The sequence below is a fragment of the Hylaeus anthracinus genome, unplaced genomic scaffold (genome assembly GCF_026225885.1).
Source record: "Hylaeus anthracinus isolate JK02 unplaced genomic scaffold, UHH_iyHylAnth1.0_haploid 4, whole genome shotgun sequence".
NCBI lineage: Eukaryota > Metazoa > Arthropoda > Insecta > Hymenoptera > Colletidae > Hylaeus > Hylaeus anthracinus.
The window spans coordinates 13659985-13687529 of NW_026535289.1; the positions used below are offsets into that span (position 1 = coordinate 13659985).

The window sequence follows — 27545 nt, forward strand, 5'->3', positions numbered from 1 at the left end:
GACAAAGTGGCGAGTGCAGGTTGCCGCAAGAAAGGGGCACCCCTGCGTCTACGATTGTGGCCAACTTCGATTGATATCTAACAGGGGGATTAACTGACAGTAAGTTTTCCTTTACATTTGGACATCTCCTAACAACTCCTAATACCTTCTAACACCATGTAACATCTCCTAACATCTCCTGACACCTCCTAACATTTTCTAATAACTCCTAACAACTCTCGACAGTTCCCTTCAATTCTCTTCATTTTCTGGCACATTTCCCTTGATTTACCCTTCTTTCCCTGGTGCATATCATCGCCGATCCGGATACAAAAGGTAAGTCTCGAGCTAGATTATTTCTCTTAATACCAAAATTTAATCTGTGCAACACATCTTCGTTCATCACGATCTACTGGTAAGTAATCTAAAGGTAAGTTTCGAGACAGAATTAAAAATTATAATAAATCTTCGCTTATCACGTTCTCCTGAGACAAGAGGTAAGTATCGATATTCAATAAAAAGCTATGCATTGTTGAACTTGCAACTTTGTTGAAGTTCTGCGGGGAGCGATTTGCAACATTGTTGAACTTGCAACTTTGTTGAATTTTTGCGGGAAGCGATTTGCAACATTGTTGAACTTGCAACTTTGTTGAATTTTTGCGGGAAGCGATTTGCAACATTGTTGAACTTGCAACTTTGTTGAATTTCTGCGGGAAGCGATTTGCAACATTGTTGAACTTGCAACTTTGTTGAATTTCTGCGGAAAGCGATTTGCAACATTGTTGAACTTGCAACTTTGTTGAATTTTTGCGGGGAGCGATTTGCAACTTTGTTGAACTTGCAACATTGTTAGAATTCTGCGGGGAGAGATTTGTAACCTTGTTGAACTTGCAACTTTGTTGAATTTCTGCGAGGAGCGATTTGCAACTTTGTTGAACTGGCAACATTGTTAGAATTCTGCGGGGAGCGATTTGCAACATTGTTGAAGTTTGAGCGGAGTCGTTGCAACATTGTTAAACCAGGAAATATCACAAATATGAGGCGAAATTAAAGGGAATGTACCAGGAAGTAAAGGAAAATATACCAGAAAATGGAGGAATAATAACCGTTTGACTGCTAAGCAATTCTTGCAAGAACGCACGAAAACTGCGGAACATATTCAGATTTGATGTTGCTACCTTTTGTTGTTGTGTTTTGTTCCTGATGTTGCTCCTTTTGAAAGACATAGTCAAGACACACTGAAACTCGCAGCGCAAAAGCGCTGCGTCGCGATTTTCGAGACAAATGAACGCAGCGCTTTTGCGCCACATAGCAGTCAAACGGTTGAAGGGAAATGTGTAAGGTAATGGAGGGAAATTAAAGGGAAATATATCAGGAAATAGAGGAAAACTAAATGGAAATATACCAGGAAATGGAGGGAAATTAAAGGGAAATGTCACAGAAAGTGAAGTGAAATGTACTTCAGTGAATTTACAATATTGCTAGTAATGGTTGCTGCATAACAGGGGCAACTGTGCCCCTAAAATGTAGCAACCGTGCACACAAACTGGCTAGCTTCGGTTGCCAACTAACAGGAGCATACTGCCGTCTACTTGCGGCAACTAACATTTACATATGTAAAAGGAGCTATAATTATAGACTCTTTAGATAGTGGTGCCATAGTAGTAATACTGAAAACTATTATCATTACAAACTTGCGCGTTTTACCACTGATGGCGCCTCTAGTATAAAAACCAATATCAGTATAATTCAGTGATTAAATATTACCAAGTAGCAGTTGCTATGTTAGTACATTTTCCTTTAATTTCCCTTGATTTCCCGACACAAATCCCTGTAATTTCTCTATTACACGAATGTATTTAACGCCGTCAAAGTACTAGTGAGAATCGACTAGTGTTCTGTGGCCCTCTAGCAACGAATACGCAAATCGTCGTCACAGATGCTTCGAAAATATGGCGTAAAGTGAATGTTGCACATGTGTCAGTGATTTCGGTAAGAGGTCAAATCTTATGTTGAATTTTTTTGTCTATCAACGCACAGAAAGGCATGTTTATTAAGTTTTGTATAATGATGAAACGTAAAGTGATTAAGAATTCCGAGGAAATCGGGTCGATCGTAAACGATTAAGACGTGAGCTTGGACACAGCGAGTATTCGGCCAGCCATTTCATAAGACCTTCGGATACGTTTATTCTCGTTAGTGTCGGGTTAACAAACTGGTGCGACATCAATTCGACATTTCCGTTTCCATTAAGTCGCTAAATATCATCGACGAGCCCGTATGATATCTCAGGACAAACGTTTCGTTAATCGACACGAAACAAAACCGAACGTTGTTAACTCGCTTCTACTGGCACGAGAGCGCATTCCGATCTTCTGAGTGTTATATGCGCAATTTTCGTTCGTCTAGCCTTATTACGTTTTCATCGCAGAAACGTTTTGAAAAGCGGGTTACACGTTCTTCGTTTTTTGGCCCATCCGACAACAACCGGCAGAAACTGTGAAAATAAGCCTGCGCTCATGTTTCGTGAATTCATCGCTTTGTGACGTTGTTTATTGTATGTGTTGTTTTTATCGAATCTATATTAGTAACAGTTCCTAACGTGTTCTATTTGTGTATAGTAGCAGTCTTGTTTGATTCGTTAAATTTTGCAATTTTCACCGTTTGGAGAAAACTATTTTGTTCGTGTAAATGGGAAAATATAATTTCCTGTTTTGCATTTGTAACGAATGCACGAGAGGCACACGATGGTTCAATGTTGATTTCAAAGATCGTAGTTATGTTCGTTTAAACATGGTACTGTTCAAGTACGATTTTTCATACGATACTATTACAAATTGAAATGTTAGCTGTATAAAGATTTCTCACATTTGTGGAACCGGTGTAATAATCTTTCGTTACTTTCGATATTTTAGACTGAAACAAGCATACGTGGTGTGGATTCTATAGTATATACTGGCAGAAAGTATATTTTTCATAAAAACAGGACTGTTAGGTAAGTTTTAAGAATAAACGTATATGTAAAGAATACAATTTTTGTAAATACGTATTTTAATAGATGCCAAATGTTTCTGTTATACATTTTGAACTTTCCAATGTAGTAATTTCACTCTTGTAACTTTGTATTATTACGTAGCGAATGTATAGGCTTTGAATAAATTTGTTAACTTGATATATCGTAGACTTTCATTTATTTAGCAGTTGTGCACAAAAAAAAAAGAATGTAGAATAGAAAAGAAGCAACAGAGTGAGAAAGAAAAGGGGAAAGAGGGGAGAATTCTGATCTCGGAGAAGAGAGCCATTTTCCAAGTCTTCGTTTAGACATTCTAAATATAACTGGAGGCTCTATAGGCTTTCCTTACTGTGTCATACTGTGCAGAGTAGTATCTCACTGTGTTGCGTAGATTTTACTCATTTTCCACCTTTAGTATGGCATAATGCCAATTTTGTTTGTCTGAAAAGTACTGATCGGTTAGCAATAATCCTGCTAAATATTATATCCGTGAATTAAAAGTGGTTCTCCTTTCGATTTTCGATAACATTTAGGGTAATATTTGTTAGTGCAGTAATTTCATTGAATATTTTATGAAAGAACATTAATATGTATAAACGTAATATAATTATTTTGCTAGCATTTTATAGATATGTTATTTAAGAACAATGAATATATCTTTTTGCTTGGAAACGACACAGTAATTGATGCAGTGTATGATAAGAATATATTAAATAATATAGCTTTATATAAATATATTTAATGTGTTGTATTGCTTTACTATCTATATCTAGCAAATTGTAATATTACGACACATTGTTGGACTTCTAACCTTTTATCTGATGTCTTATTACAGACCATGGTTTGTAGAGCTGGTCAAACATGTCTGATTCAGTTCGATCTGTTATTTGGATCTCAAGACAAGACTTTGACTCCTGACAGATATCCCCTACGCGAGTCCACTCGTGGTAAAGATCTTTATGATTATATCAAAGAACATTGTCACATACAAGCAGACAGGTTTAAATTGTTTCTATCATCAGCTGGAAGACTGGTTAGTAATTATATTTTTCTTTATTTTATTTTCTTTCACTGTTTATTATTTTGTTAATGTATAAATTAATGGTGATTTATCGTCGTTAGATTGATTTATCTGGTATGAAAGATAAAACTATGTTAGAAGTTGGCGTGGATTTTTCCTTTGATCGAGATTCAACGGAACACAAGCACACGCTCTTAGTCACGGATCCTAAAGTTACTTGCAAAGCAATCATTATCAAGCAGAGGATGATGCGCTCTTTGTCTACGTGTAATTCAGTGCAAACATCCGCAAATCTTTCATCGATATGCGAAGAGGATAAAAATGTTGATGTTAAAAGTATTTTTAAATCTGAAACATGTATGTGACTAATATCTGTATACTTTTTTTAATCTTACGCTTCGCATTTTGTTGCGTATATTTTTTTCAAGTTTTCTATATTATTGTTTAAGGTTACGTGGGTTTAGTAAATCAGGCAATGACATGTTACTTAAATAGTTTACTTCAAGCACTATATATGACACCTGAATTTCGAAATGCATTGTACAACTGGGAATATGTAAATGGATCGGAAACAGATGAAGCTAATAGTATTCCATATCAATTGCAAAAGTTATTCTTAAATTTGCAGGTATTAACTGGTCTTGTAATAATTTGTGTAACTTGTAGTATGATTTAATTGTGACATGATTTAATAATAGACATTTTTATATTTGTAGACGTCAACAAAATCAGCTGTGGAGACTACAGCATTAACAAAAAGTTTTGGTTGGGATTCTACGGAAGCTTGGCAGCAACATGATATTCAAGAACTTTGTAGAGTTATGTTCGATGCGTTAGAACAGAAATTTAAAAATACAGAGCAAGCTGATTTAATCAATAGGCTTTACGAAGGTATAAATTTGAGTCGTTTGTATGTGTCAGAAAAAGGAAGAGTTGTAATTTCATTTCTATGTTAGGAATGATGACCGATTACGTTAAATGTCTCGAGTGCGAGACTGAGAAATCTAGAGAGGACGCTTTCCTTGATATCCCATTACCGGTTAGACCATTTGGTAGCGATGTGGCATATAACAGCGTGGTAAGCTCATATAACACATATTAATAAATTAATTATTATGAACTGAGTGCAGATAAAAATTCTGTTTAATAGGAAGAAGCCTTAAGAGCATTTGTTCAATACGAAACTTTGGACGGAAGTAATCAGTATTATTGTGAAAAATGTAATAAAAAATGCAATGCGCATAAAGGATTAAAATTCACAAAGTTTCCATATCTTTTAACACTTCATCTTAAACGATTTGATTTCGACTTTAAAACTTTCCACAGAGTTAAACTTAATGATAAGTGAGTCTGTGTGAATTGACGTTCACGTGTGACGCGTATTATGATTACTATATGCATTGATAACCTATTTTTTAGGGTTACTTTTCCGGATATATTAAATTTAAATCCGTTCATATCATCCACGAGAAATCAAGAATCTCCGAGTAGCGATGAAAATATTGATTTAGTGAAATGTGAGGATGGCTCAACAACAGATAACGGTACTTTAGACGATGATTATACTCCCTGTGAAAACAGTCTTCCCAATAGTAATCATTCGAGGAATCATGATCATGATGACGATGATGAAGGTATATTCATTTCGTAAGTCACACGTTCGAAGATTAACGATTACTTGAACAGTTTATTTTTAGATATATATATAAGTAATTGTCCGTCAACGTCAAATTGCACTGTGCATAATCATGAAAACGAGAAAAATCATAGTAGTAACGAGGCAAAGGGTCCTTATAATTATGAACTGTTTTCGATTATGATTCACAGTGGTAGTGCCAGTGGTGGTCATTACTACGCTTATATAAAAGACTTCAGGACACAGGAATGGCTGTCTTTTAATGATCAAAGTGTAACTCAGGTACGCAAAGCACTGGACTTGTACTGAGAATACTTAGACTCGATTTAGAATACACGCCAATAATATCGTTAAAATTCTAATGATTCTAATTATAGATAACTCACGATGATATACAAAAAACGTATGGTGGTGGCCCAACAAGGCCATACTACAGTGGAGCATATAGTAGCACCAATGCGTACATGCTCATGTATAGACAAATTGATCCTGCTCGTAATGCTTTACCTATGCAAGTGCCGGATTTTCCTAAACATATACAGGTAACGTATCAAATTTTGTAGGTCTTACTGTATTCGTTACGCACTTCATTCGTATCGTGGATTATCGAATTTCAGGAACTATTGACAAAGATGAAAGAGAACGAGGATAACGATAGAAAGAGTCGTGAGAAAGAACCGTTTCAATTACCGAAAGATATGTTCATATGCTCTAATAAAGAACCGCTGTTTGCGAAAGAAGTACTTTATGGTTTTGAAACAATGCGAGTGCCTATAGAATTTCACTCACGCTCGTCTAAATTTACCGTAAAAATATACTCTAAGAAACAGCGTAGTATGGACAGTAAGATGGAGTCCCATAAAATTTCCTTTTACAACAATGCAAGGTTGGCGGATGCCACGGAACAGTGTTATCGATACTTCCATTTAAAGGGGGTAGTTAGATTAAACCGGTGTCGTTTAGTTCACTACGATGCCATCAAAGATAAAATACTGCGTAGTTTCGAAGGTAGAGAAGTTGAAAAATTTCATAGTCTCTCGAAAGGTGGGAGGTATACCTTCTTATTCGAAATACGGGAGGAGGACGAAGAGTTTCAACAATATCAAGAAACTGGTATGTATATAATCGTACATGCGTAAATATTTAAACGCGTCAAATATAAAAAAATATATCATTGTTTCTTTTTTTTCTTCTTGTTATAAATATGCAGGTTTTACTACAAAAGTATACATAGTCGATGTAAATAGAAAATCGCTCATAGAAGGTCCGATAGATGTACCGGGATTGCATTCGCAAACCGTGAAAGAATACAAACAAGTGGTAGGGAAAATGGTCAATATGGATCTTAGCGATATGAAATTAGTGTTACAACATGACTATATAGACACGCATTTTGAACCGGAGGACGAAGTTGAGCTTGGGCCCGCAGGATTCGTTCCTTTGATCAACGTATATATATCGAATGTACCCGTTGACGAACTTCAAGCTTTCCATTTCTCGGCGTTATACGAAATAATAGAGAATCACAAAAATATTATAACGCTGCGCGTGGAATTACCTGAAACAAGTAAAGGTAAGTGATGCTGATGCTAAAACAGTAAGTCTTCGACTTATGCGGTTAATTTGTTCCAGAGCTTTCCACGTAAGTCGAATTGTATAAATACGATGTAGTGAAGGGAGAAAGGATGATCAGTCTCGATACATGTGTAAGTGATATACGAGCAGTGTCCATTAACTTTTACTTGGTCGCAGGCCTCACGAAGGCTGGCTATAAACGTTTCACCCGACACGGCTCACAATTCCTTCCAGAGCTGACATTTGTTCTCCCTACAATGCATTTGGTATATACAATCGTAGTTTCACAAGTTAATCAAAGTTGAGGAGGTTGGCTAGTAATCTTGCGGGGCAGGCGGTAAGAGGAGTAATACAAATTTATTCGAATAAACAATTATCTTATAGTTCTCGGATAATTTTGTTTCTGATTTTTTATTCGAATAATGCGCAACTCTGATTAAAAAACGTTTTACATACTTACACATGCACACGGACACGCATATACAACATGTATGTATAAGGACATAAGTGAAAATACACTTGCGTATCTTCGAAACCGCGTAATTCGAGGACTTACTGTATATTCGTGACGAAAGTGACGCGTTACATTCGAAAATTATGATTTATTATTACGTACTACGTTTCGCTGGAATGTTTTAGAAATTTTTGAAGAGTTGAACATACCGAGGTTAGATGAGAGATGTAAGGATAAAGATAAACCAATTGCCGATAGTCCATCCAAAGTGAACGTTAACGATACGAATTGCGAAGTTGGTCCCAAATGCAACGACGTCCCAAAAAGCGAAAAGAGTAACGAGGATACGCCTGTAAGAAACGCGAGCCCACAATTAGGAGAGAGCGAGGAATGGAATACTCCCGAACAAAGTAATAGCGAAGATAGCAGTCTTAGCGACAGCGATAAAACTTTGGTCGGAGATGCTCCTGAAGATGATGATTTACAAGTACCGTATCTTCCATTAAAAATGAACAATCGTGACATTGACATGCTCAATCAGATTAGACTCGAGAACTGGATCAACGTTGACGAGGATAAGGAATATTATTTCAATGCTACACCTTGTACGGACGCCGATCAAAAATGTACGAGCCTTAATTTCGTTGTGCGAAACATATCGGCGTTAATATTGTTAACAAAACCCTTTACTTTAATTCCAGATTTGAAAGTAACATTTGACAAAAGAATGATGATGAGCACATTCAAGAAATGTTTGGAGCCATACGTTGGCGTGCCAGCGGAATATTTTAAACTTTTCTACTATGCTAACGAACATTATGGACGCGAATGGCGTGGCTTGAAAAAGACTCTTCTATGTTGCGAGAATGAACAGAAGTTTTGTATAAAGCTCGGACCTTCTTTGCACAACGACGATTTTACAGTAATGGTGTATCAGTTTCTTATCAAGTGGCGTGTGGTACGTGTACATTCGAAAGATATCCTTTTGTAGATTTTTAATATTTCTGCACGATAATGTTCACTCTCGTAATATGTTTGTAGCTTTACAAATTTTTGGGCGACTGGACCTTGACGAAGGATATGACTGTCGGGCAGGCGAAAAGGGAAATCCTGTCGGATATTAAGAAAAAACACGACATAGATATACCGTATGATAGATGTCGATTAAGAGAAAAGCGTTTATCGTTAGCGTCCACGGTATATTTAGACGATGAGAAACTCGAGAAATACCGATTTCATTCGCAATCGGAAATAATCCTACAAGAGTTACCTGATAAAGAGCCAGTTACCAATAGCGATCAAGTTGTGCTATTCGTCAGAAGATGGTCCCCTGCAAACGCGCAACTTGGACCGCTAGAGGAAATTGTTATGGATGGAAATTCTCTAAACGAAATGAAGAAAAAAGTAAGGTTATAACGGGTTTATACTTTTAACTAGATATCGCAACAGATACATTTAACATTCACGTGAAATTTCTACTTAGTTATCTACGATATCAGATATTCCTGAGGAATACATAGAGGTAGCAAGGACGAAAAGCTATTTTCCAAGTAACGTGTCTATCGGTCGAATTGAAAATGAACAAGGGTGGATCGGAAACGTTCTAGATAGCGAATTCGATTCCAATGATGGTTCGATGTTTTTATATAGGTACGTACAACCCTTAATCAAAGAATATTCTAGGAAGTATTCTAGTCTAGCTATGGGAAACCGAGTCATTTCTCAAATTTTACGAAACCAAAGCTATTGAAGACTTTCGCATTCAACAGGGATAACAGAGAAGAACGAGGAAATTTGAACACGGACTCGTTAAATGACGACTCGAATTATGTACTAAATCGTGTATTGCGTAATTCGCGTCGCACGCGAAAAGAGAAGGCGCTCAGAATACATCTGAGCACCGAATGATCGTCCATTGAACATACAACTTCTAAGAAACAACTGTTAAGTAGACATGTGTGGGAACATGAAACGGTTGCGTACAAAACAATTACACCGTGTCAGGTATGTGTAAAGTCAAGTATTCACCAATCGCCAAATACTCTGTGCTTCAGTAAATCTTTAACATTTGAAAGTTTTCGCGCGTCTAAAGTCATTTGGCTTTTCGAGTCGAACGGATTCGTGAAATTCATTGGTTTTGTGAAACATTACGCGTTACCGAGAGACTTCAGAACGCGATTGACGTGTCTCGTCGCGAAATTCTTTGAAACCGTTAGGATCGTAAAACTCCCGATAACCTACGAATTGCTGAGTTATTTTTCCATCTATCGAATTCTATTTAAGAGGACAAATGCTAACGGGGGTAACGAATGCGCTGATAAACGGTAAACAAAGAGAATACGGGACAGGAACATTGAATTGTTTGGTGATAATCCGAATTTAAACTATGAACTTCTAACGATTTACGTGTGTGTAACTGATAACATTTGGAGTTCCTGCGTCTACATTTTCACAAATGTCCTTGGTAGCTTTCGTAACCCTAGGAACTTTGATGCCTCCGCACATCCGTATCGAAACATTTCAGACAACTGTCTTGTTTGAAAAGTTAGATGTTTCTAATGTCCGAACGCAGCACAGAGTATAACTATTTGTTGAAGGACATTTATCTGACACAACAATAGTTAACCCTTTTAATGCCAGTATAGGTTAAATTGCAGTCTTACAACATAATTCTCAATCATAAGCTTCAAATTTATTTAATCTGACAGTAGTAGCACTTGTAATTAGATGTGTTATAAATTTCGACACTTTTTTTTTTTTTTATTTCGAATATGGTACATTGCTCTCTTTACCGTTTCAAACATATTAATTAAACACTCCATATTGAATTGTTTACCGATAACTAAGAATATCTGCATGGATAGTAAGGTTGCAAAAATATAACATGTGTTTGCTTAAAGTCTGACTTAGCGCCACTACTATCAAATTAAATAGAGATTCTTCCATATGGTCTGTTAAGATCCATTCTGGCCAGGCATGTATCCTGCAGTCTGTTTTAATTTATTTAATTATATATGTTTATCATTCATTATGTTGTCGGTACAAAAGAATCTGTACCGCTTGGAAAACCAAAAAGTACATTTAGCCACGGCATTGTTGTTTCCTACAAATCGAATATTCAATACTACGAAAAAAGATTCTCCAAGGAAGTCCACCAAATTTACATTTGTATGATAGATCGATTGCTTGTAAATAATAAAACTTGTGAATTGAATGCCAATATTTTTCTTTGTATCAATATCACCATACTTCTTAAACAGAATATAAAGCTATGTTTTGTATGTTATATTGTACAATAATGCACTTGATACATGTAGGATACCATCCTTTTGCATTTATCAACAGTTTAGCTTGGCACTTTTTGCTAATTCCACTGTTAGAAATTTTGGTGCTGAAAGGGTTAAAATACGAAATTGTTGTTAATCCTTGTCATTATTAGAACGTTTTGATAAAAGCTCTCTATAAATTGTTTATTATTTCGCAGCAATCGTTTCACGTTCGGAACGATTGCTTTGGGTTATAGTCAACAATGGATAGAAATGTAAAAAATTCATTGAAGTAAAAGAAATTTATGAGATATGTATTACCTTTAAAAACAATATCAGTTGTTGTATGGCGATTTACATTGTTCTCACAATTTTTATTATAGCTGTAATTTATATTTATTGTATATTTGTTATATGAATGCCTAGTTCGGATTGTTCATGATCGATCAACAATCTATTAAAGTCATGACAATCTAAATGTTTATATTCAAACAAAAAATAAAACGAGTCACACCTTTGGTACAGTGAATCTCTTACTGGAGTGTATCATTGTGTAGTTGAAAAGAATTTTGTAACGCATTTTCATCCATTTCATTTAATTTATTCAATTTAACTAACTTTTAATCGTAAATACGAGTCTAGAACCAAATATATGACATCCTCATCAATTTAATTGCCTATAACGAAGTGTAATGAAATGTGAAAATTACTTCTTTTTTGTTTTTCCCGTTATATAAAAAGTTTATATGAAAGTATGACAAGTAATACTGACTACGAATACGTAAAATTATTTATAATATTTTTCTTTTTATATTTGAAAATTGGTAGGTTTAATGTCCATTGCATTATTTTTTTCTTCGCTTTTTTCATATTCATTCTTATTTATAATGTTTGGAGCTGAACCTTGAATATTGTTTGTCGATTGTTTTTATAATTACCAGACAAGAGCAACTATTAGAACTGAGTCTGTTAAATAATATTGTAGGTATGTGTGAATAATAACAGTAGTATACAAAAAAATTAATATTTTTGCATCTACTTTTCAAACATATTAACTTTTCAAAATTGTGAATATTGTCAACTATTAATTTATTTGAGGTTTTTTGTTTTACCACAGTCTGTACGTTTGTTAATTATTCTCTAAATTTTCTTTTCAAACAGAAATAAATTCCTTCACGATTATAGAACGTAAAAACAGTTTGTTTCATATTTTATTTGTTTCTTCAATACTTGTGTGTACCCTACTATAAATATTTAGATATTCAAATTTCTCGTTTATAGTTTATACTTGATTCGTTTTTCTATAGATCTTCGATATACAAACGTATTTGCACATATCTACGTCAGTATCGAATGTAAAGAATGCTATAACTTGTATTTCAACCCGTTGAGGATGAATTAGTGCAGGAATGGTAATTCACGATGATCAGTTGTTACGAATACAGCCTACACCCAACACCATTTCCATCACCGGCGATCAAACATTCTTTGTATCATATGCTATAGTTTGAAACAAATTATATTTATAATTATTAATAAGTGATAATTGAAATGACTGAAATCGTTGTTTAGATACCCTCTATACTTATTCTCTAGATCAGGGCTCGGCAAATTATCAAGTTAAATTTTATTCTCTGTTTTAGATGTAGCTACATAGTTAATGATATTATTTCGCGTCCACGAAACTTGACGTCTACCTTGGGCACAGTCTGTCGATCCCTAGTCTAGATCATTATTATCCGGAGCTTGTATCGTGCAATTATTTTTACATAGCAATTTTTTTTTCCTGTACTTGCCAGATCGTTGTATGAATTTTCAATTTAATATTTTGCTCGAGTAGTGGAGAATTGAATAAATGTTGCGTTAACCTAACTATCCCTTAAGTTCGAATTTTCTTTTCTCTTCTTCATTCGCGGGCATATCGATCGTTACTATTGAAACAATTGTCACGGTTCATAAACGATAAATTACAAATTATAATTATGAATTGGTACGCGTAATTGATACTTTACGGACGATAACAACGATTAATTATTTTCGGAATATATTTACAAGTTACATACGATGAAAATTTGTGCTTTTTGTAAGCATTTCGTAGAAATTAGACGTATAAATTTGACAATCGACTCACATTTTTCTCATTTCCGCAAAAAAGTATTCCCGAACCAATTCCTCGTCCACGAAATATTAAAAGAGAATGTAGATCCTTTAATTTTGTAATTGCAGAAAATATTGTATCACCTTGAAGCACTATATTTAGTTTATTAATAGTTAATCGTGGGAAGAATGTATGTATCTGAAGACGATTTGAAAATACTATACGAAGGATGCCGACGTTCCTAAATTCGATTATTCATGTGTACCAATATTCATCGCACGAAACTAAAGACACTAGATGCGCAGACAATAACGACGTATAACCTCTAAAATTGAGCGAAACCAAGTGAAACTCTGACACTGGAACCAAGTAAAACATAAACAACGGTTCCGAATGTTACCGTAAACAAATTCGTGAAGGAAACAGGACATTCGCATCTGGTTTAATTACATGCAAAACATGGTGTACTTACACTTTCCATCGAACTTAACGGAAGAAGAATTGATGCTACAGGCGAAGTACAATAAACTTAAAAGAAAGGTATATAAGAGGTTATGTTTACGTTGTAACGATCGGTAACACTTGGATTTAAAGAGAATGGATCATTTCGTTCTGTTGTTTCGTATTTTGATGAATAAATACCCGAGCACGTTATTTAAATATTTAAAGGTGAGCGTTTAAGCAAACGAAAATTATTTCCAACGCTCCATATGTATCCATGATCATAGGTTATCGTTTCTCTTTATCCCACTTATACACTGAATACTGAATACATTGCAAAGGACGTTATGCAAGAAAACACGTACATTGTTTATCTATGTGTTCTTTCTGTTTGAAGAAAAAGGCATTGCAAGACTTAAAATCACCGAAACAAGAAGCTGAACGTGTGCCACAAGCACCTAAGCGACCGACAGAAGCCAGAGATGCTAGAGAAGTTGCTAAAAAGCTAATAAAGTCTGGAGTGATCACTGCTCCGAAAACACCCAAAAGACCCGAGCAATCGTTCAAAAGGCCACGCGGATTGGTGAGAAAGTTAAACAGTACAGAGAAAACGATAAGCTCCTATCAACCGTTTTCGGCTACCCAAATGGAAGAAGATGAAACGGAAACGGCGCGTCCTAGAGTCAAGGATTTGTACGACAGTTTCGTGAGCGCTCAAGATACAGAGGATCGCGCCAATGGCGATACTCAGTCACCGGTGAAACAAGAAGTTAAGCCACGTGCTGGGAATACGATATTTGTATGCGGATACAAAATATCAGAGGATTTCTTGAAGAAGCATTTCCAATCGTTTGGAAATATTATAAATATTTCAATGGAAGCAGAGAAGAAGTACGGATGATCGCTTTCAGACATTCCGCTGCTCGGAAATGCGTAAAGGTATTTTAACATGTAATTTTATTTTCCAGTCGAGGATTCGTGACATTTGACAAGTCGGAAGCAGCCGAAAGAGCGATAAGCGAAATGGATGGCACTATGGTATCTTCGATACAGTTAAAAGTATCGTTAGCACGAAGGCAGCCTATAATAGAACCTATGAACGACGTCACGTCTAGCTCTATGTGGTCACCGATCGCGGCGAATTATTCTCAGAAAAGTGCGCACAAAGATAGGAGAGAACTGAAAGTGTACGAGGAAGATCTTTTTATATAAATACGATATCTTAAGTTTGCCTACCTTCTAGAGTATGTTGTTGTTATGCAGTTACGATATTGAAATTTTTAATTCTGAATAAAAGTGTACAGAATCTTTAATGTTTTTAAGGTATTAAAAAATATCTTTTTCAATGTATACTCCTTAATGTTTGCGGTACCGCGTTAGTATTAATAAATTTATATCTAGTCAAGGAGTCAACTGGTTAAATTTTCTCGTATTCTCGTTACAAAAGATTCATGTTAACGACAGAGAGATAGTTCATGTAACGCTGGTTTCAGTAATAGATATATGTAATTAACATGTATTGTTTCTATACATATTCAGCACTTATTCGTTAAGTACAAGTGTTTTCGTAACAAATTATGTTCAAGTATCATTTTCTTACAAGTATCATCAGTCACTCATCACCGTATATAGCATTGGTATGAATTTTCAACCAATGAAATTCGTCGTTGTTTGACTTGTCATTAATTTTGTATAATTAGTATCTCCGTGATATTCAACAATTGACTGTATTCGTTAATTCGAGTTCTTATTTTTTATTATACGCTATCGCAACGCGTTAGGTCTATTCCATCCTGCATCGATTCCATATATCTCATTCTGCTAGAAATTCGATCTTGATATATAAAATTCATTTATAAGAATAATCAATTTAAATAAATATACAGTCAGCCGAAAGAGTCTCCGCACGCGAACGTGTACTTTTAATACTCCAATGTGTTGTGCAACTTGAATTGTATAAGTATGTAAATGAGATTAAGGAGTAGTTACGTAATAAAATTTTTAAGTAATATCTACTGGACTTTTAGTAGCACTTCTTTGTTTAACTGTACACGTTTGTCTGTAAGTTCCGTGATTAATGGAGAACCATCTCTATTAAAATTATACAAGGCTAAATAAATTGTACGGAGACGTTTTTTCGACAAACTGTACAGAGTAGTTGAACAGTGGCGAAACTGTCGTCGGAATCTTCGACGTCCGTGTCTCCGTATTCTCAGATTAGGGCTGGCTCTGATATAGCGAATTAAGCCGTTGCCTCCCAATGACGCCCCTGCCCAAGGTGTACCCGCGCTACGATAATCTAGTTCTCACCAAGCAAAAGTTTACCAGAGTAATAAACAAATTACTCGATCGTTTAATTTCCCCGGATCTCGCCAGCGAACGTGGAAGTCCCTGTAAAAATGCCCCTGAACAGGGCCCTGTTAGGTACGTTTCCGTTACTTTTTTTATCGGCCGATAGATAAAAGAGGAAATAGAATTACCGTAAAACGACGTAAAGTACGGCGATACTTAGCACTCGTCGTTTCAAAATATTTACGGGATTGTGCTGGCGTTGTGCGTTATTTGGGAGGATTAAAGTAATCCCAGTGATGATGATGAGTCACCGTTCGCGTGCCACCGAAGAAAAATATCAAAAGACCCGCGATCAGAAGCAGCAAAGCGCACAACGTCAACTCCACCTGCCTGATCTTCTCCGTCGTGGGTTCGCCGCTCGTCATGGTCGACATGTACCCTATAAAATGCCTCATGGCTTTTATGCCGGTTAATCGTAGGATTCTTATCAATTGTCTCGTGCTGTCCGCTATACTTGGATCGCTGTCGACGCGTTGGCTCGTCTGAGAGGTTAGGGCGAGGAACTGGGCGGGAACCTGCGAGGCTGGAAACGCGATCAGATGAGTACCAGTTATGGGAAACGAGGTTATGGGCGATTGGGACAGCTCCCTTTGACTATCTCTGTCGGATTGGTCCGCGTGAGAGGTGTATGAGATAACGGCACGTTGCGGTTGCATCTCGCTGGTGATGCCGTGGCTTGGGACGTCCGGTGTGTCCGGTGTGACGGATATCGCGGGTGGCAACGATCTTATGGGCGACGCGGTTTCCCGCGTTCGCGAAATACTTATAGGCGACGGCGATCTGGATCGCGACTTTCGAGACTTTTGCTCGGGTGATTCCTCTCTGTATTCTGTCGGCGGCGTCGAGAATTCGGCCGTGTGGGTCGGTACGGTCGTCGGTGGTTGTCTGCTGGTAGGCGCCGGGGACAGTCTCGACTCCGTGGTCTCTCCTGTCGTTACGGATGGGAGAAGGGACGCGCGCGATACTTCCACCTCGAGCTCCTTAGCGGTGCCCGAGCTCAAAGAGTGGGGGGTTTCTGAATCAGAAATGCGCAACGGCTTATCTTCGTGGCTTTCAACGGCTTGGGGTGAATGTATGGATGGGATATCTCTATCGTCGGTTACTACTCGAGAGATTGACAGTGTACGTGTTAACGGCATTTCCGTGACGTCTACTTGTGCAACGGCTAATGTATGTGTTACGGGTGTTCCCCTGTCCCTCGTCTCGGTTACTTCTCTTTTAACAACCTTTTGGTCCTCGTTCGGCATCGCTTTCTCGTCGTTCACGGCCGTCTGCTGGTCCCGTGGCTCCTGTTCGACGGTTCGGCTCTCTGTAACGGGAATGTCTGTCTTCGTCTCCGTCTCGATCGCCCTCGTTTGGCTCTCCCGTGCTCGAGACGCGGCCACGGTCTCCAGATGGCTCCTGATGGCCATCAGCTCTTTGATGATGGACGGGGAGAAGCTGTCTTCCACCGTAGCGCCCAAGCTCTTTAGCTCGGACGCGGTGATCAGCAACGCGTCCACCTCGGACGCGACGATCTTGCTCGCCTCTATCTGCGACACGCTTAACCGGTCCACCCTGAGGTCGCCAACCTCGAGGTTGCTGATTCTTACAGGTTCGTCGGGCGATACAGCGGAGTGCAAGGCGCGCGTGCGAGGTTCCTCGGGAGTCGGGTCTAAATGGGGCGCGGACAGGTGTCTATCTTCCATGGATTCGCGTTCGCGAGCGGGCGATGGGTCCGTCAAGGATACGGTGTCGTATGAGGGTTCCGTCTGTTCCTCCTTGCGCAGCCGTTGCGACACAGGCAATGGCGGAACGGGCGGCGTGGGCATGCTCGACGGGCTGGGTATTCTCTCGGTGGAGACCATGATCTGCGAGCCGGACCTGGACGGCGCCACGACCAGTTTAGCCTGGGTGATCTCCTCCTCGATGACCATGTCATCGGGTAACGGGTCCGTCTGGGTCGCGGTGGTAGTTTCCGCGGAGAACTCCTGCGTGATGGGAGCAGATCTTTCCAACGAGTGATCCTTCCTTAACCTGGGCGGTCTCGGTGGGGCCGGCAATGGCCGCCCTTGCATCTTGCTGAGGACTTCCGTGCTACGCAGATTCTTTTGCTCTCCGTCGTCGGAGTCCACCTCGATGTACGCTGTAGATTCGACTGGTTCCATAGCTGTCACGAACGCCTCGGACAGGACCTCGACGTCCCTGGTCTTCCCCGGACCTAGGGTGCTGTAGGCCCGTTGGGGTCGTTTTGGCGGGAGCGGTCGTGGCGTGGTCGCGAATTTGTCTCTCTTTCGTCGCGGAGGCGGCGGTCTGGGCGGCTTCTCGCGCTTGTCGATGATGGCGTAACCCGATAAATCTCTGCCAAAGTCCATCTCGTCGGGAGGAATGTCCTCCTCCACGTAGCCAGCTTCCGGCAGCGATTCGGCACCGTGGGACGTGCGGTCCTCGTCCTGGGCCACGGATGTCCCTCTGGATCTTGATCGTCGTTTCGGCGGGACGGGGACGGGTTCTACGTTCTCCTCGTCCCGGAGACGGGTGACCAGCTTCCTAATGTCCTCCTCGCTGTCGGCCATCATCAGACCTTCGACCGTGTACGCCGCCCGTTCGTCCTGCGATTACCATTTACGAAATAAGATTCAGGGGCTACCTTAACGACTAAAGCGCGAAGAGATCGAGACCGTGACTCGGAGCTTCCGAGATTCGAGCCTTCAGCGTTCAAGGCTGAACCTCTAGACCGAGACTCGAAGCTTCGAAGACTCCTGTCGACGGGTAACTTTACCTGCAGCGGGACAATCGTCGCGGGAGGCAACGGCAGAGGTTTCTCGGGAGCGGCGTCGGCTCCGGTCCACTCCGTGTGTCCGTTGCACATGGGCCCAATATCGCCGTTTCTGCGTTCCGCGGGCGTCTCTTTGCGCAGACGTTTCCGACGAGTGGGTACAACTGGCGGCGGCGGGGTCGGAGAGGGTGGACGAGGGGGTTCCAAGGGCACTTGGGACCGACTGCGCAGAGATGATTTCGATTTTCTGCGTATCGGCTTCACCACCACGATGTCGTCCAGAGGTTCGGGCGTGCCCCGTTCCAGAACCCCCTCAGCTTGGTACACGATTCGGTGTCTCGAATCGCTTCTGGTGCGCTCGCGGAACTGCTCGTCCGCGGATTCGCTGCGTCGGGACCTGTTGGGCCTGACGGGTGGCATCGCGTCATAGGACTCGAACGAGTCCTGCTGTTGCTGTTTTCGCGACGTTCTTCTTCGCGTAGGACGTTGAGGAGGGATGGGGATCATATCGTCGTCGGCCAGGGCATTGATAGCGTCCGCTCGTAAAGCATCCCTGATTTCATGGGAGAGATACTTCCCGAGGTTGGTATCACCCTGACTGAGCCCGCCCTCTCGCAGAAAGAACTCGTCGGAATCGATCTCCTCTATGACCCCGCGGCGTCGTCGATCGCAGGAGCTACCGCTCGAAGGCTGCTGCTCCCTCTCGGACTGAGCGGACGAGGGCTCGTTTTCCTCGTCCTCGTCCATTTCCTCGTCGTACTCCTCCTCCTCCTCCTCCGACGGGGTCTTGTGCACCCCGTACCTTCTCGGATCGACCATAGGGAAGTTGCTTCCGTATTGCTCTTCCTCTCTCGCGTGCAGCACCTCCTCCAACGACTTCGATCGCAGCACGGGCCTGAAGTCCTCCTGGGCCATCTTCTTTACCATCGACCAGTCCTCCTCTCCGCCTTCTTCTATGTCAGTTCGACCCGATTAGAACAGATTCGCGGCGCGATTAATTCCCGTAGCTTCAAAACTCGGTGTGTACGTTCTCCATATGTATGTATCTCTACGTAGCATAATATAAAGTCCCTGGAAGGCGTTCGGCAACGTAAAATCTTTGGATACAATTTTTAGTGCAATACCACCCGTCGATACGTTACCAGCATGTCGGTAAAGACGTTAGGAATGGCGCCATCTAGCGGCGACTGCTTCAACTATTCGAGGATAAAATCAAGGAGGAGATTAAACCATTCGCCGCTAGGTGGCGCCATTAATCTTTTTTTTTTTATCGGACAGTATGGTAACGTACCGATAGGCGTCGGTAAATACAATGAGAATGTCGCCATCTAACGGTCAAAAAAAGGATGTAATCGAGAACAAACTTGGGCGTTCTCCTGATAGAGGCGCTGATGTAACTCCGCATAGAAGTTCGCTAGATGGCTATGCATTTGAGAAAAAAATACCCGAAACCCACAAGAGAAACCATTTGCAATGGTTTCAAAGAGAAGCTTAGTTATGCGTCACTGACTTTCCATGGGCCTCGCTCCCCATTGCATTCATAACAGAATACATGCTAGAGTTCTAGGGGGTACATTTCACGCAATTCCCGACGAAGACGTCTTTCGAAGATCTGCCCAATAAAAAAAAAAGAAAGAAAGAATAAGTCACGAGCAATCTGATCCGAAAATTTCTCCACCTCAGGGCAATGTATGTACATACGACTATCCCATCCCTAGAGAGGAACATACACGCCAAGTTTCGAAGCTACCGTCTCTCCAATCTCTCAATTCCCCCTTACCCGACTGGGCCATGTCCTCCTTCACGTCCAGATCGTAGATTCTCGGTTCCAGCTCCATTCTGTCCCTCTCGGACACCTCTTCCTCCGTCCTGGAAGCCTCCGATCGCGGCAGGCCCTGATGCTCGGACGTCTCCGTGCTCTCGTGCTCGTACTCCGAGTACCGCAGCTGCTCCAGCCGTCGCTTCTCCTCCCACGGCAGACTTGCCAGCGCCTCGTCCGGCATCCCTATGGATAACCTCGGGGCCTCCAACGAAGGGCGACGCCAGGGTCGCGCCCTCTCGACGGCGGTTTCCGGGTCGGAGCGATCCTCGTCGATGTACGCCGTGGTCTCCTCGAACCTCTGGGCCCATCTGTCGCTCGCGGGTGGTCCTTTGCGGGTTCGGGGAAACGTGGCGCTCTCTGCCGACTGAGCCCTCGAATCTTTGGGCGTGGAGGTCGCGTACTCCCCTCTGCTCTTCGGCTTCTTGTCGAATATGCGCGGGTAGGTGGAGAAGTCGAAGATGTTCCTTCGCGAACCGACCGTGGACTCCGTCGAGCGTTGCTCGTTCGTCGCCGGCGACTTCTTGACGCGCGTCAGAGCGTTAGGCAGACGTATGTTCGGTTTCTTTAGGTTGAACTTGGGTCTTTCGGGAAGGTGAAACGTCGATCGATCCGGCAACGAGAACCTGGGTCGATTGAATCGCGTTCTCTCGGAGAACGACGACCTGATGCGGTCCATTCTACTGGGTCTCTTCTCGGGCCTGGATCTGTCCGAGCGTGCGCTGCTGGTCGATCGCGGCTTGTCGGACTTCTGACGGTCGGCGAACGCGAACGTGGGCCGCTGAATGTTTTTCAGCCGGGTACGCAACTTGCCCGCTTGGGTCTTCAGGCGCTGGGGCAGCCCGCGGGCACCGCGACGCAGCGGCAGCTCCTCCAATGCCAGCGAGTCTACCTGAAATAAAATTGATTCGCGTATGGGAACGAAACGATTGGCATCGTCGAATAGTTGGTGGTCAACAAGATCGATTATAAATGGAAGGAACGCGACAGGAATGGTCCGCGTCGGATATTTGCGTCGATATTTGTGTCTCGAAAGCACGCTGATACACAAGGATCCCGGCCGGCCTCATTTATAGCGCCGAGTCCGATCACCGTGAAGTTTCAGTTTTAGGGTCGTATTAGATAATTTACCGATCAAGCAGAGGACCCTATTCTGTATCCTCCGATGGTAAACAACAACAAAATACCGTGAATTACGTCATCCGCAGTGCGAATTTGTTCGGCTTGCGCAATAATCGAGGAACTATCGGGGACCACCGGGTGGATTCCGAACTTTGAACGGCTCGGAGAATTCCGCGAGCTCGATCGTGCATCGTTCGGATTGCTACGAGCTATTATCGACGCCTGACGTCATCGACGGACGCAACTTGTACGACAGTTCTCTTATTTGCCGATCGAGGAGCCACCGTGATCGATCGAAGAAATGTTTTCGAAAGAAAAAGAGCGGGGAATGCACTTTGTTAGAAGGGGAAGGGGTGAATGTCGGGGCCCGAGAATAGATACGCTCGGAAACAGGACAAAGTGGGAAGAAAAAGAGAACGCTCGGAGACCTCGATTGCGCGATGCGAGTTCCTCGAGTATAAAAAGAGCAGGTGTTCGAGGGTCGAAGTATCTTCAAAGTATCTTCAAAGGTCGTAGAAAATTTGCCTTTTGGGTGTCGGTGACGTCGACGCATCTGAGAGGTTCCAAACGAACGATAAAATGAGATCATTTTATGGGACTCCTTTTCTTTTCGTCACTACCAGATACAAAAATTAAACTTTTATTCTTTTATTACTACTCTATACTATCCTGATGTGTGAAAAAACTGGCCCGCCATTAATCATCGCGACGATTCAGTATATTTATCGTTCCACAGAAATGTCACCGAGTCGTCGAAATTCGACTAATAGTCCGTAGTAACAGTCCGTAGCGACGCGTCTGCGCTTCGACGAATCCGCCGAAAGCGTCGCGGCGCGAGCCAGAAATAGACGGCGGGCATCGGCGTCCATCGGCTATGCCAGTATTATTTTTCTACCGACCGACGCGCAGGCTTTCAATCCCTTACGTAACGCGAGCGTTCGTCGCAAACGGAACGAAATCGTCAACGATGAATTCGCGGTCGTACGATCGACGGTCGTTTCGATAGAAATCGGACATCTTTGCAGAGGAAACGGAGCAAGGAGGGGGAAGGAGATTGCGCAATCGACGGGAAAGCCCCGTGCGTTCTGGAACGCCGCGACGCGATTGCACAATGCCTCGGACAGTGACACGTTGGCTCCGATGCTTTTTATAAGCTCGTTTCGCTAAATATAGGTCCCGATGGGCAACAAAACGGCGAACGAACGCGCGACGTTCGTCGAGAACCCTCCGTGCTCGTTTTCTACAGCGTTCAACGGAACCGTGACACTTTTACGTTCGCTACAAAATGCGTTCTCTTTCGCCCGTGATACGCTCGCCTAACCTCGGTATCTTCCGGGTTATGCGAACATCACATTTTTGTCCCCAGGCTGTTGGAGCTTAAATCGTAATCGAGCTTGACCCTTAAGAGCCTAATTTTCCAAATTAAATTCAACTATTTTGACAACTGACTTGTCTTAGCTCTTGTTCAAAAGTATAATACGTTATGCAATAGTGATATACAGGGTGTCCGAAAAGTCGGGGAGGAGCCGGAAATGGGAGGGTAGCTGAGACAATTCTAAACGACAATTTCCTTTGCAAAAATGTCGGATGGGGCTTCGTTGAGGAGATATTAAGAGAAAGGCCCCGACCAATCAGAGCGCGCGTAGACCGTTCGAGCGGCCGCGGTAGCGAAGGCTACGCGCTAGGCGGCCGCGCTTCATTGGCTACCGCGAGCGCTGCATCGGCATCCTCGCGCTCTGATTGGTCGGGGTTTTCTCTTAATATCTCCTCAACGAAGCCCCATCCGACATTTTTGCAAAGGAAATTGTTGTTCAGAATCGTCTCAGCTACCCTCCCATTTCCGGCTCCTCCCCGACTTTTCGGACACCCTGTACGTACAGGAGACGGACGGTGGTGCAGCGCGTAGCGTAGCCGACTACCACGCGGACAACCCGGGTTCGAATCTCGGCCGGTGCGTCCCTAATTTTTCTCTAGGTATGGCTAATAAAAAATATCGAAAGCCCGTGGCTTTTAAAGATAATATGAACAGTAATTAAAATAACGAGGATTTTAAAAGATATGTTATAAAAAAGAAAAAAAGGTACACGATGTAAAATAACCAACCAAACCAAATTACCGTCGATTTAGTAAAATTCGAATTAAAGAAACACAGTGCGCTCCAAGAGAGATTATCCAAAGGTCGGTACCTATGCCTGAAGGCCATACCCGACCCCACCCGAAGGTGGATGGGTTTGTAGAACGACAAACGGGCGCCTAATAACTGATTATTAGGTACCAGTTACCACTGATAGGGGTTCTTATTCGAACGAACCCACACAGGCCGACCGGGAAATAAAACGGAAAGACAAGACCTCTCCATTATATTACACATCACCGAGGCACGTACTCGGAAACCTCGTAAAACTCTAGTCTCCAGCAATTGTAAGGAGTTTTGCTCTAGGGTCCTCTTGTTCTGGGGAGGTCTAGCACCGTCGACCACCCCACAACAAGAGGACCCCTAATTTAAAGAAATACAATTTCTTCGGATGTTTACGCACGCTGGAATGCAAGAATAAATAAATAAATAACGATTAAGAGCTCACCTGGCTAGTGTTGACCTCGCAGTCGGTCCTGGACTCGCCGCCAGGCGTGGGAGCGCTCAGGTAGCGGTCCTCCAGTCGTTCCTGGAGCTGCTGCGGCGTCTCCTGCTCCTCGGAGGTGTCGCCAGTCTCGCCCATCTCGCGACCCTCCATCGCGTTGTCCTCGATCTTGCCATCCAAAGGCAGCACGACGTCGCCAGCCCGTGTCAGCTCCGGCGGCAATCTCGCTCGGTCGTCGATGCTGTCGTCGCTGTCAGCGACGGCCACCACGTCCGTTTCGGTGATCCTCACCACCGGTGGGTACGCCGGTTTCGGCGATGGCGACGGCGCCGCGATCGGTTCGTACTCGTGCTCGCTGTTGTAAAACGTCACCTTTTTCTTTCTGGCTCTCACCGGCATTTCGTCGATCGGTTTTAGCTTTTCGTTAGTTGTTACAGTAGTTGGTTGGTTTTAGTAATTGATTGGTTTTAGTAGTTGGTTGGTTTTAGTAGCTAGGGATTCCTCAGCGTTTCACGTAAAACGATTAATATCGAATGGCGGTGCGTTAGCGACGTCGAGGTTCATTCTGGCTGAAATTAGGCGTTTGTACGTCGGGATACAGTTGGGAAAATGTCGCGGTTAAATTTCGAGGGTTGTCGTGATCCTTTGATCGACTTTTCCGAGGCAGTGTCGATAATTGTGGGTCGATACTCGTCGATACTTGATACTTGACGCTTGGTGAAACGATGTCTCCGTATTTTGTACACTAAGGGTCGGTAACTACGTGTTCTGGAATCTTGTAGGATCCAATTTTGGAAAGTATCGTTAGCTTCGGGATCGATGTTGTTGTTAATGTGGATCGAAGACAGCCACCGTCAATAATTACAGATTAATATTTGTTCCTTGAGGCTTGGTGAAACGTCTCCGTATTTTGTACATTAAAGGTTGGTACTACGTGTATTGTAATCTCGTAGGGTCGAATTTTGTGAAGTATCGTTTACTCCAGGATCAGTCTTGCTGTTAGTATGAATTTGTCTGAATCTGCTATATTAGTATCAGCTGTTAGTATTCGATCTTCGGAGTTGTTCATTGTAGGGTTGCTACCACTGACTCGAACCGTGGCTTTACCAGGGGAATAACCCTTAGGTTTCTATAATTGCTCTTTCTTCTCGCTGTATATCAACGTTTGCTTTTCTTATACTTATTTTACTCAAAACGCGCGATCAAATTGTGCAACGAAAATGCAAAATGAATATTTATTTACGATTGGTACGATCAGCAAGATTTTCTGCGAAAATACTGTTACTTCTAGAGTCAGTCTTACTGGTTTCATTGATATCGTTCAAGTACTCCGGAATTCCTTACGATTATCTCACGATTTCGAATAATACTGTTAGTTTCAAGCTCAGTCTTGTTATGTACGCGAATCGCGCAGTGTTGCGCGACGCGAATGGGGCGGAGCGGCGAACGAGCGTCCGGTCAATTCGCGCTCGTTTCACTGGAATCGTCCAGTGGAAAAGGAAGGCAGTGGTCGGACGGGAACTTGCAGCGGTCTTCGTGCGGCAACGCAGGCGGTTAGTCGTTTCTACTTTGGACGCGAGGTTAATTCTCAGACGACGTTTTCGGAAGGTAAGTACTCGAGGAAGACACGAGCGCAGCTGTCTTTCACTTCGTCGCCGAACCGCGACTTTCTTCAAACCTCATAGTAGCACTGTTACGTGGTGACAAAAGAAAGATTAACCTTTTACCATCTGTCGAGTGAATTCCATTAGGTCGTCCCAAATGTTTCCTCCGTTTCGTTAATAATATACGTACTACGAGTACAGTATACGTATATTGTACTTTGCGTTAGAAATCAATGTCAACCTTAAAATATCCGTAAGGTAAAATATAATATACAGTATATAGTACATGATATATAAAAAGTATACTTGTATGATACAAAGTTGAAATAAAAAAAATATGAAACGTCAAAATCGGGATTAGAACCTGGTCTAGCAGCGTTGCAACTGGATACTTTATCAATGTACCCAACGAACCTTCGCGAATAAAGAACTCGAAACCAAGATATCTCGGGAATTCAACTTCTAAGAGAGCTTCTAAGAATGCAAGTCGCGTAAGAAACTTTTGGGACGATATTTTACTTGAAGATTCCAATGGATAATTATTTCTTGATTATTCGAGTCATGGATCATTTCGAATACGTCATTCGTCGGGGGTGAATTTATATCCAGACGAAACATTGTTTCCTCCGATTACGAATCGGATGACAAGTCGCTTATTATTAACTGCGGACCGATTTGTATCTCCCACGTCGTGCTAAAAACGTTCGACGACGTCATACCCGGTGGACTGTCATCGCTAACCAGAAACAGCACCACGAATCAGGCATAATTGAAAAAGTTTCCTTCGGAATAATTGATTGCACTAATCCAAATGGGTTCGAAAGTACGTCAAGCATACAATTAAATCAATCTATCGTATCAGAAATAAAAAAAAACAAAATACACGTCGTAACCTCTTCCTTCTCGAAGTCGGTTAATAACGAGACAAATTATTGCGTACTGGCACAAATTATAAGTCGTAAGTAGCGAATTACCCTTTAACACGTTGACTGCAAGACCGAAACTCACGAAACTTTCTATACCGTTCGAACTTCGTCTCCAAAATTGTATTAATTATTTCATCTCGACGAATTCGCGAGTAATATCTATCTTTACTCCCAGCTCGCCTTCGAAATTAATTTCTCCGTTTCCTCGATGAAACAGGCTTGTCACCCGTAACCTGGGCGACGTGCCGGCCAACGTGTTAACTCGTCACGTGACACGAGAAAGAAACCACCGACCCGCCCCCCGAGAAACGTGACGTATTCGATGACCCAACAAGACATCGTCTACCCAGCGGTTACCCTCGAACTAGTCTTCAAGAATCCTCGAGTCTCGGTCCTACCACCCCTCCGTCATCCCTCTTATCGTCGTCACCAGATGGTCGGGCGTTATCGCGACTATACCCTCTCGATCGTCGACGCCAGTGTTCCCATTATCGCGATACAATAACCCGATATCCACTTAATCGCGTCGCGTCTATCCCACCCCCCTCCGTCCGCCCTCAGTTTCTCTTGAAAACGTTGTTGGGGTCAGCGCGCGAACGAGCCGTCGTGTCGTCGACCCTCTTCCGCGAGCGCGTCTCTATGTAGGCGCATCTACCGTTGGTAATCGAGAAGAATGCATCCGATGGTTCGTACGACTCTGAACTGGAATGATTTTGGACGGGCCACCGGCCTCTTTGTAGCTGGGGTGCCTCGGGGTTGCTGAGCCCGTACCGTAGCCACGGTCAAACGTTTCTAAAGTTCGACGTTTGTGTGTTTGTGACCTCATTGGAGAAATTCGGAGAATTTTTGAAATTCGGAGAATTTTTGAAATTAGGAGAATTTTTGAAATTAGGAGAATTTTT

General features: G+C 42.2%; 3 protein-coding genes and 1 long non-coding RNA gene across 16 annotated transcripts in view; 2 read left to right on the plus strand and 2 right to left on the minus strand.

The window, feature by feature from the left end:
* Window positions 1–1898: 1898 nt before the first annotated feature.
* Window positions 1899–12633, plus strand: LOC128895005 (ubiquitin carboxyl-terminal hydrolase 47). 11 transcript variants are annotated; one of them, XM_054157189.1, is made up of 18 exons: window positions 1899–1971; window positions 2895–2974; window positions 3828–4025; window positions 4115–4370; window positions 4463–4641; window positions 4730–4904; window positions 4970–5091; window positions 5164–5357; window positions 5433–5647; window positions 5711–5931; window positions 6027–6191; window positions 6267–6762; window positions 6860–7222; window positions 7864–8304; window positions 8380–8636; window positions 8720–9082; window positions 9162–9328; window positions 9448–11478. In XM_054157189.1, exons 3-18 carry the CDS (start codon window positions 3831–3833, stop codon window positions 9584–9586), a joined length of 3948 nt encoding a protein of 1315 aa, XP_054013164.1. In that variant the 5' UTR covers window positions 1899–1971; window positions 2895–2974; window positions 3828–3830; the 3' UTR covers window positions 9587–11478. The 11 variants fall into 11 exon arrangements, 10 of the variants coding, with proteins under 10 accessions (XP_054013164.1, XP_054013161.1, XP_054013162.1 ...); XR_008461664.1 differs by lacking the exon at window positions 1899–1971 and adding an exon at window positions 12252–12633 and having other exon boundaries at window positions 1978–2974; window positions 9448–9682; XM_054157186.1 differs by lacking the exon at window positions 1899–1971 and adding an exon at window positions 1978–2786.
* Window positions 2895–4115, minus strand: LOC128895034 (uncharacterized). The gene is made up of 2 exons (XR_008461675.1): window positions 3804–4115; window positions 2895–3433 (listed from the first exon to the last, which is right to left on the minus strand). It is a non-coding gene; the product is annotated as an uncharacterized LOC128895034 (long non-coding RNA).
* Window positions 12634–13352: 719 nt separating the features above from the next.
* On the plus strand, window positions 13353–14891 carry LOC128895022 (negative elongation factor E). 2 transcript variants are annotated; one of them, XM_054157229.1, is made up of 3 exons: window positions 13353–13582; window positions 13881–14374; window positions 14452–14891. In XM_054157229.1, the coding sequence occupies exons 1-3, from the start codon at window positions 13493–13495 to the stop codon at window positions 14693–14695; spliced, it is 828 nt and encodes a 275-aa protein (XP_054013204.1). In that variant the 5' UTR covers window positions 13353–13492; the 3' UTR covers window positions 14696–14891. The 2 variants fall into 2 exon arrangements, with proteins under 2 accessions (XP_054013204.1, XP_054013206.1); XM_054157231.1 differs by having other exon boundaries at window positions 13569–13711.
* Window positions 14892–15950: 1059 nt separating this feature from the next.
* LOC128895004 (titin) overlaps window positions 15951–27545 on the minus strand; it is a 13713-nt gene continuing 2118 nt past the window's right edge. The window contains exons 2-6 of one of the 2 annotated variants that reach the window (XM_054157180.1): window positions 25792–25803; window positions 24117–24468; window positions 20374–21304; window positions 18597–19543; window positions 15951–18426 (exon numbers count right to left, since the gene is read on the minus strand). In XM_054157180.1, the coding sequence (XP_054013155.1) occupies window positions 16042–18426; window positions 18597–19543; window positions 20374–21304; window positions 24117–24468; window positions 25792–25803 (4627 nt within the window). In that variant the 3' untranslated portion in view covers window positions 15951–16041. The remainder of the gene's footprint in view (window positions 18427–18596; window positions 19544–20373; window positions 21305–24116; window positions 24469–25791; window positions 25804–27545) is intronic. The other variant, XM_054157181.1, reaches the window with a different exon arrangement.

Excerpts from the sequence above, each read along its gene's own strand:
- LOC128895005 (XM_054157189.1), top strand. The coding sequence starts at position 3,831 with ATGGTTTGTAGAGCTGGTCAAACATGTCTGATTCAGTTCGATCTGTTA. Across the intron at positions 7,223-7,863 it reads ATTACCTGAAACAAGTAAAG|AAATTTTTGAAGAGTTGAAC; the intron begins GTAAGTGATGCT and ends GGAATGTTTTAG. Across the intron at positions 8,637-8,719 it reads TTCTTATCAAGTGGCGTGTG|CTTTACAAATTTTTGGGCGA; the intron begins GTACGTGTACAT and ends ATATGTTTGTAG.
- LOC128895022 (XM_054157229.1), top strand. The coding sequence starts at position 13,493 with ATGCAAAACATGGTGTACTTACACTTTCCATCGAACTTAACGGAAGAA. Across the intron at positions 13,583-13,880 it reads ACAATAAACTTAAAAGAAAG|AAAAAGGCATTGCAAGACTT; the intron begins GTATATAAGAGG and ends TTCTGTTTGAAG. Across the intron at positions 14,375-14,451 it reads TCAATGGAAGCAGAGAAGAA|TCGAGGATTCGTGACATTTG; the intron begins GTACGGATGATC and ends TTTATTTTCCAG.